At 40.5% G+C, this 12,090-nt stretch overlaps 1 protein-coding gene across 1 annotated transcript in view; it reads right to left on the bottom strand.

Annotated features, from left to right (window-relative positions):
• The window catches only part of LOC149441776 (Fc receptor-like protein 2), a 90,447-nt gene extending 78,709 nt beyond the window's left edge, over window positions 1-11,738 (bottom strand). The window contains exons 1-6 of the mRNA XM_089656903.1: window positions 11,722-11,738; window positions 6,858-6,878; window positions 2,921-2,924; window positions 2,801-2,864; window positions 2,038-2,292; window positions 1,387-1,653 (exon numbers count right to left, since the gene is read on the bottom strand). Of these exons, the coding sequence (XP_089513029.1) occupies window positions 1,387-1,653; window positions 2,038-2,292; window positions 2,801-2,864; window positions 2,921-2,924; window positions 6,858-6,878; window positions 11,722-11,738 (628 nt within the window). The remainder of the gene's footprint in view (window positions 1-1,386; window positions 1,654-2,037; window positions 2,293-2,800; window positions 2,865-2,920; window positions 2,925-6,857; window positions 6,879-11,721) is intronic.
• Window positions 11,739-12,090: the final 352 nt, after the last annotated feature.

The raw sequence follows: 12,090 nt of genomic DNA, 5'->3' as shown, positions 1-12,090 counted from the left end.
TTGGAACAGGAAGGGGCCATCCCCAAACTCTTCCTACAAAGTTGGGAGCATGAAATTGTCCAAAATGTCTTGGTATGCTGATGCCTTAAGAGTTCCCTTCACTGGAACTAGGGGGCCAAGCCCAACCCCTGAAAAACAACCCCACACCATAATCCACCCTCCACCAAACTTTGCACTTGGCACAATGCAGTCAGGCAAGTACTGTTCTCTTGGCCACCACCAAACCCAGAAACATGTATTGGATTACCAGACAGAGAAGCGTGATTCACCACTCCAGAGAACACATCTCCCCTGCTCTAGAGTCCAGTGGCGGCGTGCTTTACACCACGGCATCCGACGCTTTGCATTGCACTTGGTGATGGAAGGCTTGGATGTAGCTGCTCGGCCATGGAAACCCATTCCATGAAGCTCTCTACGCACTGTTGTTGGGCTCATCTGAAGGCCACACCAAGTTTGGAGGTCTTTAGCTATTGACTCTGCAGACAGTTGGCGACTTCTGCGCACTGTGCGCTTCAGCATGCGCTGACCCCGCCCTGTCATGTGGCGTGGCCTACCACTTGGTGGCTGAGTTGCTGTTGTTCCCAGTTGCTTCCACTTTGTTATAATCCCACTAACAGCTGACCGTGGAATATTTAGTAGCCAGGAAATGTCACGGATGGACTTATTGCACAGGTGGCCACCTATCACGGGACCACGCTTGGAGTCACTGAGCTCCTGAGAGCGACCCATTCTTTCACCAATGTTTGTAGAAGCAGTCTGCATGCCTAGGGGCTTGATTGTTTACACCTGTGACCATGGAGGGGATTGGAACACCTGAATCACATGATTAACAGGGGTGTCCCAATACTTTTGGCAATATAGTGTATGTGTCTATGGGGAATGGCTTTGTTGTGCGCTCACTGCACCCTCTCAGTAACTAAACAAGTCATAGATTATGTCATTTTCTTTGCAGGAAAAAAAAAATAGCTTGATTCCCCAATCAACACTGTCAGTGCTGATGGGGGAATCCCTCCCGTAGAGCCATTGTGTTCTCCCTGAAGGGAGCCATCCCTGCTGGGAGAATACAATGATTACTGCTAGCAGCCATAGCCACAGGCAGTGATTGCATGCTAAAAAAGTGACAAATTGGTTGTACTCAAGTCAATCGTTGGATCAACTTGGGTACAATCTCTGCTGATCCATCTATGGCCAGCTTAAGCTGTCATGGGCAGCTCCTGATTCATACTTGCAATTGAGAACCTCCGATCATGTGACCACTGTGACAACCAATCACAACAGTCACAATATCAGAAAGCCCATCTCTACCTCCTGCCATTTATATCCTCTGAAAGTGGTCATCGTAAGCAAGGGGTTAAAGGGTAGATATGTAAAAATCCTACGACTTACTTTGTATGTAGATAAAGGCTTCATCTGTGGAAATGACATGCCTATACAAGGTGGCTTTCTTTATTTCCTTTGTACATTGGTATTTCACGGTGCCCATCGTGTTTACAATTCCTACATGTAACACGGATGTGTATCTCCGGCCTTGAATGATAGAATCCTCTTTGCGGAATAATGTATATACTTCCGTGTAGTCAGAACGATGGTGACATCTCAGAGTCAGATCATCTCCTTCATGAGTGTGAAGAGGAACCTGCAGGATCACCGGGTCTGGAACACAGAATCACATCGCATGAGTGAGCGGATGAAGGTAACAGGACAGACACAACCAGGGGCGGACTGACAACTCATGGGGCCCCCGGGCAATAGGGGATTATGGGGCCCCTGTGTCCTCGCTCACACCCAAAAAAGCCTATGAAAAAGTCAATGGAAGGTACCAGGGGCATCTCATTGGGCCCCCTACTGGCCCTGGGCCCTCGAGCAGTGCCCGAGTGCTCGAATGGTCAGTCCGCCCCTGGAAACAACCAAGCACACTTGTCGCAGATGGATATGTCCACATTTATAGGGTGACGTTACCGGGATTGGAACGAACCCACAGCTCATCCCTCTTTTATTCTGCCATTGGCAAAAAACACATTAAAATAATGAACTGACCAACATCAACATCCAGTCTGGCAGTGCCGCTACTTTCTGTATCGGTCCCGCATTTGTAGTCCCCGCTGTGTTCAGTTTTTGCAGATCTAATGGTGAAGAGTTTTCCTGTGTACATCCGTTTACCATCTTTGTACCAGTAATAGATCAGATCTCTTCCTCCAGTGGATCCCACATCACATGTCATTGATATAGATTCTCCTGTAAAGATCTTCCTCCAATTCGGTGTGAAGGTGACCACGGGGTTCACTGCAGATCCTGAAGAGGATTAAAGTGGAATTATAGTGTAACGTATGCCAAGTAGTTTTTAAACAACAAAAGGTAGTATGTTCTAAAAGAGTCAAATGGTTCTAAAAGAGAATAATATGAGTCATACGGTTCTAAAAGTGTATAATATGAGTCATACGGTTCTAAAAGTGTATAAAATGAGTCAAAGGGTTCTAAAAGAGTATAATAGGAGTCAAATGGTTCTAAAAGAGTATAATATGAGTCAAATGGTTCTAAAAGAGTATAATATGAGTCATACGGTTCTAAAAGTGTATAAAATGAGTCAAAGGGTTCTAAAAGAGTATAATACGAGTCAAATGGTTCTAAAAGAGTATAATATGAGTCAAATGGTTCTAAAAGAATATAATATGAGTCAAAGGGTTCTAAAAAAGTATATTATGAGTCATACGGTTCTAAAAGAGTATAAAATTAGTCAAAGGGTTCTAAAAGAGTATAATATGAGTCATACGGTTTTAAAAGAGTATAATATGAGTCATACGGTTCTGAAAGAGTATAATATGAGTTAAACGGTTCTGAAAGAGAATAATATGAGTCATACGGTTCTAAAAGAGAATAATATGAGTCATACGGTTCTAAAAGAGAATAATATGAGTCATACGGTTCTGAAAGAGTATAATATGAGTCAAACTGTTCAAAAAGAGTATAATATGAGTCAAGTGGTTCTAAAAGAGTATAATATGAGTCAAGTGGTTCTAAAAGAGTATAATATGAGTCAAACGGTTCTAAAAGAGTATAATATGAGTCAAATGGTTCAAAAAGAGAATAATATGAGTCAAACGGTTCTAAAAGAGTATAATATGAGTCAAATGGTTCAAAAAGAGAATAATATGAGTCATACGGTTCAAAAAGAGTATAATATGAGTCAAAAGGTTCTAAAAGAGAATAATATGAGTCATATGGTTAAAAAAAAATATAATATGGGTCATATGGTTCAAAAGAGTATAATATGAGTCATATGGTTAAAAAAAAATATAATATGAGTCATATGGTTCAAAAGAGTATAATATGAGTCAAACGGTTCTAAAAGAGTATAATATGAGTCAAACGGTTCAAAAAGAGTATAATATGAGTCATACAGTTCAAAAAGAGTATAATATGAGTCAAAAGGTTCTAAAAGAGAATAATATGAGTCATACAGTTCAAAAAGAGTATAATATGAGTCAAATGGTTCTAAAAAAGTATAATATGAGTCATACGGTTCTAAAAGAGTATAATATGAGTCAAACAGTTCAAAAAAAGTATAATATGTGTCATACGGTTTTAAAAGAGTATATTATGAGTCAAATGGTTCTAAAAGAGTATAATATGAGTCATACGGTTCAAAGAGAGTATAATATGAGTCAAACGGTTCAAAAAGAGTATATTATGAGTCAAATGGTTCAAAAAGAGAAAAATATGAGTCAAACGGTTCAAAAAAAGTATAATATGAGTCATACGGTTTTAAAAGAGTATAATATGATTCATACGGCTCAAAAAGAGTATAATATGAGTCAAGTGGTTCTAAAAGAGTATAATATGAGTCAAATGGTTCAAAAAGAGTATAATATGAGTCAAATGGTTCTAAAAAAGTATAATATGAGTCATACGGTTCTAAAAGAGTATAATATGAGTCAAATGGTTCTAAAAGAGTATAATATGAGTCATACGGTTCAAAGAGAGTATAATATTAGTCAAACGGTTCAAAAAGAGTATATTATGAGTCAAATGGTTCAAAAAGAGAATAATATGAGTCAAACGGTTCAAAAAAAGTATAATATGAGTCATACGGTTCTAAAAGAGTATAATATGTGTCATACGGTTCAAAAAAAGTATAATATGAGTCATACGGTTTTAAAAGAGTATAATATGTGTCATACGGTTCAAAAAGAGTATAATATGAGTCAAAAGGTTCTAAAAGAGAATAATATGATTCATACGGCTCAAAAAGAGTATAATATGAGTCAAGTGGTTCTAAAAGAGTATAATATGAGTCAAATGGTTCAAAAAGAGTATAATATGAGTCAAATGGTTCTAAAAAAGTATAATATGAGTCATACGGTTCTAAAAGAGTATAATATGAGTCAAATGGTTCTAAAAAAGTATAATATGAGTCAAATGGTTCTAAAAAAGTATAATATGAGTCAAATGGTTCTAAAAAAGTATAATATGAGTCATACGGTTCAAAAAGAGTATAATATGAGTCAAAAGGTTCTAAAAGAGAATAATATGAGTCATATGGTTAAAAAAAAATATAATATGAGTCATATGGTTCAAAAGAGTATAATATGAGTCAAACGGTTCTAAAAGAGTATAATATGAGTCAAAAGGTTCTAAAAGAGAATAATATGAGTCATACAGTTCAAAAAGAGTATAATATGAGTCAAACGGTTCAAAAAAAGTATAATATGAGTCATACGGTTTTAAAAGAGTATAATATGTGTCATACGGTTCAAAAAAAGTATAATATGAGTCATACGGTTTTAAAAGAGTATAATATGATTCATACGGCTCAAAAAGAGTATAATATGAGTCAAGTGGTTCTAAAAGAGTATAATATGAGTCAAATGGTTCAAAAAGAGTATAATATGAGTCAAATGGTTCTAAAAAAGTATAATATGAGTCATACGGTTCTAAAAGAGTATAATATGAGTCAAATGGTTCTAAAAAAGTATAATATGAGTCAAATGGTTCTAAAAAAGTATAATATGAGTCAAATGGTTCTAAAAAAGTATAATATGAGTCAAATGGTTCAAAAAGAGTATAATATGAGTCATACAGTTCTAAAAGAGTATAATATGAGTCAAGTGGTTCTAAAAGAGTATAATATGAGTCAAGTGGTTCTAAAAGAGTATAATATGAGTCCTACGGAGAGGTTCTAGGTCAACTTCTGTTTAATTCAGCCAAATAGGTAGTAGTAGGAAGTCCCATTCCACTGGACTTGTTTGGCTAAATACATTCCAGGTGTATCTAAAGATGCTCAAAGTTTTACTGAATGCAAAAGCCGGCACTCATCCATGGACTGTGGAATCTTCTACAGGTCTGACGCGTTTCAGCTAGGTCAGTGGTGTATTCAGGTTAAATGCTGCCCTAGGCAACACAAAAATCGGACGCCCCCCTAAGCAGTGAAGAGAGCCTGACACTGACTAACACCACACCCCCCACCCAAGAGAGCCTTGACAGTAACCAATAACATCCCTGCCCAATCCCCACACAAGAGAGCCTTCCACTAATACCCCCCCCCCCCCGGTGAAAGACACTCACCTTCACAGCTCTGGCCATCCCCAGGAATAACAGTCAGCCTTAAGCAGCCCACAGCCTCTCTCAGATCCCACCTGGTCTCCATGCCACATATGTCCCTTCTTCCAGGGGGCTGTGCTTCCCCCCCTAAAAATTGCCGCCCTAGGCAAATGCCTTGTTTGCCTTATGCCTGACTTGGTCAATATGACCGAGGCTGTACTTAGCTAAAACACGTTAACACTGTTTTGTGATTAATAAAGAAGGGCAGCACAGTAGCTAAATGGTTAGCACTTCTGCCTGGCAGTACTAGGGTCGTCGGTTTGAATGCCAACCACAGCACCACCTGCCTGGAGTTTGCATGTTCTCCCTGTGTCTGCATGGGTTTCCTCTGGGCACTCCGGTTTCCTCCCACACATGCTGGTAGTTTAATTGGATCCTGTCTAAATTGGCCCTAGTATATGTATGTATGAATGCGAGTTAGGGCCCTTAGATTGTAAACCCCTTGAGGGTTAGAGACTGATGTGAATGTACAATATATATGTAAAGCGCTGCGTAAATTGATGGTGCTATATAAGTACCTATAATAAATAAATAAATAATAACAAGACTCCCCCAGCCCCTTGGAATCCAGCCACCCACCAAGAATATAGTGTATTCCATAGCAGAAGCTTGCTTATTGTAAAGGATTTCCTCATAGGGGCAATGATGTCACATAGGGGCAATGATGTCACATAGGGGCAATGATGTCACATAGGGGTAATGATGTCACATAGGGGTAATGATGTCACATAGGGGCAATGATGTCACATAGGGGCAATGATGTCACATAGGGGTAATGATGTCACATAGGGGCAATGATGTCACATAGGGGCAATGATGTCACATAGGGGTAATGATGTCACATAGGGGCAATGATGTCACATAGGGGCAATGATGTCACATAGGGGCAATGATGTCACATAGGGGTAATGATGTCACATAGGGGCAATGATGTCACATAGGGGTAATGATGTCACATAGGGGTAATGATGTCACATAGGGGCAATGATGTCACATAGGGGTAATGATGTCACATAGGGGCAATGATGTCACATAGGGGTAATGATGTCACATAGGGGTAATGATGTCACATAGGGGTAATGATGTCACACAAGTGCTCTACTAAAATTTTCACAATCCAGTTGAAGTATTCTCAGCATAGATAAAAAGAATTGGGATATGGAACTGTTTGAATTCCTTCTATGATTCAACAAATTTTATCATTTTAAAATAGTGATTTAATTAATTGATCGATTAACAGATCTAAAATAAAGACTCACCTGTGTGTTCCAGGATTGTGGCTGTAAAATAAGGCGAAACATATAAGTAAATAAAAAGCTGTATTTTTTTCAAAAAACTGTTTAATTCATATGAATATATGATCTATTAGCATTTTTTTCTCGGGTTCGGAGGCTGGGGAGGCTTCTAGTGTTCCATTAGCTTAGCCTTTAATATCGTCCATTATTAAAGGGATTTTAGATCTGAGAAGCACAGGATCTGGTGGAGGAGTTCTGTCCTCCTCCTGCTGTCTTCTGGTGAGAAAAGATTGGGGTGAAGATGAGGGGGCTTCCAAAGCTGCAGGAGAGGTGTGAAGGTCACATAAAATGACTAAGCGGGCTGGATTCCCCCCCATGCAACTTGTGTTTGACACATGAACCAAAGGATTCATTTTTGGGATATTTCTTTGGAACAATTAACCCTTTTAGATGTTCTCTATAATATAGCAAATTTTTACTTTTTGAGCTCAGGTCAACATTAGGATGATATGGAGTCAGAAGGAGCTATACTGTGCCTATACAGTCCAATTTGCAGTGCTGAAGTCAGTCACATTGATAGCAAGTAGAAAATGAGTTGTCCAAGGATTTTCTCAAATGGGTCATCGGTTCTGCTCAGGGGCGGACTGACCATTTGGAAACTCGGGCACTGCCCGAGGGCCCAGGTTCAGTAAGGGGCCCCATGAGTTGCCCCTGGTACCTTTTTCATAGGCTTTTTTGAGTTTGGGCAAGAACACAGGGGCCCCATGATCCCCTATTGCCCGGGGGCCCCATGAGTTGTCAGTCCGCCCCTGGTTCTGCTCATCTTCATCACATTACTAGAAATGGGTTTGCTGTCTCATAGTAACCAATCAAATGCAGACACACGCTGAAAAATTGGAATGAACATTTGCATCTGCTTGGTCAGTTGTGGTCTTTGCTTGTCTAAAACCATAAAACATACAAAAAACAGTTTTACATCGTCTGATCACCTGCGTCACCCTAGTTTTTTAGTTCTTGGAGACTTCATCAGCGAGATCTCCTCCTCCTCCTTTTTCCACCTTGATGTCAATCCATATGATACAACAGAGCTGCTCCCACTTCTCTGTAATATACGGAATCAGCCAAAAGTTTGGAACCCCATAATAAAAGTAGCAGCAGGTGGGCATGTGGGGAGGTGCAGCGTGGTGTGGGCAGTAAATGCACATGGAGTCCAGTTGGAACTTGTATTGAATGAAATGCCAAAGTTACAAACACCTTGGAGGGAGAGCACCATGAAAGAAATAACTCACAGTTCAATGCAGTCAAGTGTGGCTGAGAAGAGGTTCCGACAGCGTCTGTTTCAGACGGAGAGGTCCGTCCTGCCCAGTCCAGTCCCAATAGGGGAGACTTCTTCTAAGAAGCAAGTTCCTAGCCTTTCCCTCCCCATCAAGAACCTTTCTCTATAGCTGGTTACTCTGCCTAGCAAGCAGGGTCTCTCTCCCTACACTAGCTACTAGCAGCAAAACGCGCCAAACCCGGAGACGGGGACTTAAATAGACCCTGCTGACCCAAGATGGGTGCCAAGTGTAAATTGCAAGCAGGGTCTCTCTCCCTACACTAGCTATTTGCAACAAAATGCACCAAACCCGGAGACGGGAACTTAAATAGACCCTGCTGACCCAAGATAGGTGCCAAGTGTAAATTGCAAGCAGGGTCTCTCCCCCTACACTAGCTACTCGCAAAAAAAAGGGCCAAACCCGGAGACGGGGACTTAAATAGACCTTGCTGACCCAAGATGGGTGCCAAGTGTAAATTGCAAGCAGGGTCTCTCTCCCTACACTAGCTACTCGCAACAAAATGCGCCAAACCCGGAGACGAGGACTTAAATAGACCCTGCTGACCCAAGATGGGTGCCACGTGTAAATTGCAAGCAGGGTCTCTCTCCCTACACTAGCTACTCGCAACAAAATATGCCAAACCCGGAGACGGGGACTTAAATAGACCCTGCTGACCCAGGATGGGTGCCAAGTGTAAATTGCAAGCAGGGTCTCTCTCCCTACACTAGCTACTCGCAATCAAACATTGCAAAACCCGGAGACAGGGACTTAAATAGACCTTGCTGACCCAAAATGGGTGCCAAGTGTAAATTGGCCGCAGCGTAGTCAACCGGACCACTGCTCCATTGACTCAGGAAACCATAGAGAAACCATGTTTCCCTTGGACTTCCTCTCCAGGCTATGAAAGCACTTGGGTTGAACGCCACCTACAGTGGAAAAAACAGACTGCACCTGCCTACAGGCAGATCCGGGGACCCATGTGTTTAATATTACTGTCAAACTGACAATGGTACATTATATTAGAGCAAAACAGGAAGTGAAACGATGACCAACTACTTCAAGGAAAACTCTACTTTTTGCATATGTGTTAAAAAAAATGTGTTTTGTGCTAAATAAATGACTAGAATACGTAACAACACTTAATATGGACAGGGAGATAAATAGGTAGATAATCAATGTCCCACTACAGGCAGAAAATAAAAGTTTCCTTTGCAGCGCCCCGCCACCCACTGCAAGGGTTCAATACTCGTTAAGTCTGGTGGTAAAGAAATAACATGTAATAGATCCCTTATTCCTTGCCAAGGCAAGTCTCCTCCATGTTGCGCAACTGATCCCCCCAAAGCTTCTTTTTTCGAAGGTAGCCTCTTCTCTAAGGTGATCCAGCCAGTGGTTGCACACATACCACCATCAAGTACAATAGAAGACCAGTAGTACTGTATTGGACGTGAGGATGGTGAGGGTCTTCTGACAATGTGGACCATCGGAGAGAAGAGAGGAACACTAGAGCCTGCTGGAGGTCAGAATAAGGCAAGTATTGCACCTTTATCCTCCACTCTTAGTCTTTAGAGCGGCACTGCAAGGTTAGTTTGTTTGTTTTTTTAAATCCCATAGTTCAGCTTTACTTTAAATAATTAATGTACTCAAATTAGATACTTACAGATGAAGACCATTAGAGCTGTTGTCAAAACCGTCATTGCAGAGTTCTGGTGAAGTGTGAGTGAGAGTAAAAAAAAACGAAGGCTTTAAAACGTTTTTGGTTTTCCGGAAGGTCTGAAGGGCTCATGTAAACAGCTTTATGAAAATTCCAATTAAACTTTAAGAGAGGACCAACAGTACTGTATTGTACGTGAGGATGGTGAGGGTCTTCTGACAACGTGGACCATCGGAGAGAAGAGAGGAACACCAGAGCCTGCTGGAGGGAGGAATAAGGTAAGTATTACACCTTTATCCTCCACCCTTAGTCTTTAGAGGGTCACTGCAAGGTTAGCTTTTGTTTGTTTTTTTAAACCCCATAGTTCATCTTTACTTTAAATAATGAAACTACTCAATTTAGATATTTACAGATGAAGACTATTAGAGCTGTGGTCAATACCGTCATCGCCAAGTTGTTGTGAAGTGTGAGTGAGAGTCAAAAGAACGAAGGCTTTAAAAGATTTTTGGTTTTTCAGAAGGTCTGAAGGGCTCATGTAAACAGCTTTACGAAAAGTTTGATTAAACTTTAAAAGAGGACCAACTGTACTGTATTGTACGTGAGGATGGTGAGGGTCTTCTGACAATGTGGACCATTAGAGAGAAGGGAGGAACACCAGAGCCTGCTGGAGGGAGGAATAAGGTAAGTATTACATCTTTATCCTCCACCCTTAGTCTTTAGAGGAGCACTACAAGGTTATTTTTTTTTTAAACCCCATAGTTCAGCTTTATTTTAAATAATGAAACTATTCAAATTAGATACTTACAGATGATGACCATTAGAGCTGTGGTCAATACCGTCATTGCAGAGCTGTGGAGAAGTCTGAGTGAGAGTCAAAAGAACGAAGGCTTTAAAACGTTTTTGGTTTTCCGGAAGGTCTGAAGGGCTCATGTAAACAGCTTTACGAAAAGTTTGATTATACTTTAAGAGAGGACCAACAGTACTGTATTATATGTGAGGATGGTGAGGGTCTTCTGACAATGTGGACCATTAGAAAGAAGATAGGAACACCAGAGCCTGGAGGGAGGAAAAAGTAAGTATTACACCTTTACCTTCCACCCTTAGTCTTTAGAGGGTCACTGCAAGGTTAGTTAGTTTTTTTAACCCCTTAATTCAGCTTTACTTTAAATAATGATCTACTCAAATTAGATACTTACAGATGAAGACCATTAGAGCTGTGGTCAATACAGTCATTGCAGAGTTGTGAAGTGTGAGTGAGAGTCAAAAGACTCACACTCACAAAAACTTTAAAATGTTTTTGGTTTTCCGGAAGGTCTGAAGGGCTGATGTAAACAGCTTTACAAAAAGTTCGAATAAACTTTAAGAGAGGACCAACAGTACTGTATTGGACGTGAGGATGGTGAGGGTATTCTCACAATGTGGACCATCGGAGAGAATAGAGGAACACCAGAGCCTGCTGGAGGGAGGAATAAGGTAAGTATTACACCTTTACCTTCCACCCTTAGTCTTTAGAGGGGCACTACAAGGTTAGTTTTTTTTTTTAAACCCCATAGTTCAGCTTTACTTTAAATAATTAATGTAATCAAATTAGGTACTTACAGATGAAGACCATTAGAGCTGTGGTCAATACCGCCATTGCAGAGTTGTGGTGAAGTCTGAGTGAGAGTCAAAACAACGAAAGGCTTTAAAACGTTTTTGGTTTTCCGGAAGGTCTGAAGGACTCATGTACACAGCTTTATGAAAAGTTTGATTACACTTTAAGAGCAACATAACTAAAAAGAAAAAAAAAATACAGAATGATCAAATGAAAAGTTGTAGTGACTACAACTTCTCTATTTAAAGTAGTTCTAAAGCCAAAATGTTATTTTTTGGTAAAATCTAAGTTTCTACGTTTTCTACCCACCCATCTCTAAACACTTACCTGCCTTCTCTCACCATCCTGGCTTTAGCACTGCTCTCCTCACTTCCTGGTCTCACAAGAGACACTGGGAGTCACGAGAGCCACTGGGGTTGATTGGCTGAAGGAAAATAGACTTTGTACTTTGCAAGTGCAGTTGCTCCAGAGCTTAGTAAATGAGGTGAAGTTTCACTTTGCAAAGAATACCCAATCACATGGATGGAAAAAAAAAAACAGCATGTTTGCTTGCACATGCTTGAATGATGGAAATCAACAAAGCTTCCCCTCATTTACTAAGATCTGGAGCAACTGCACTTGCAAAGTACTCAGTTATTTGCCTTTAGTAAATCCTCCCCATACGCTGCTGCTGTCAGACAAATTTCTGCGAGGAGA

This window comes from Staurois parvus, unplaced genomic scaffold (assembly GCF_062004578.1).
Source record: "Staurois parvus isolate SC_StPar_1 unplaced genomic scaffold, SC_StPar_1.0 ptg000948l, whole genome shotgun sequence".
NCBI classification, from domain to species: domain Eukaryota; kingdom Metazoa; phylum Chordata; class Amphibia; order Anura; family Ranidae; genus Staurois; species Staurois parvus.
The sequence above is the reverse complement of the archived record's forward strand: the minus strand, read 5'-3'. Positions and strand labels throughout refer to the sequence as shown.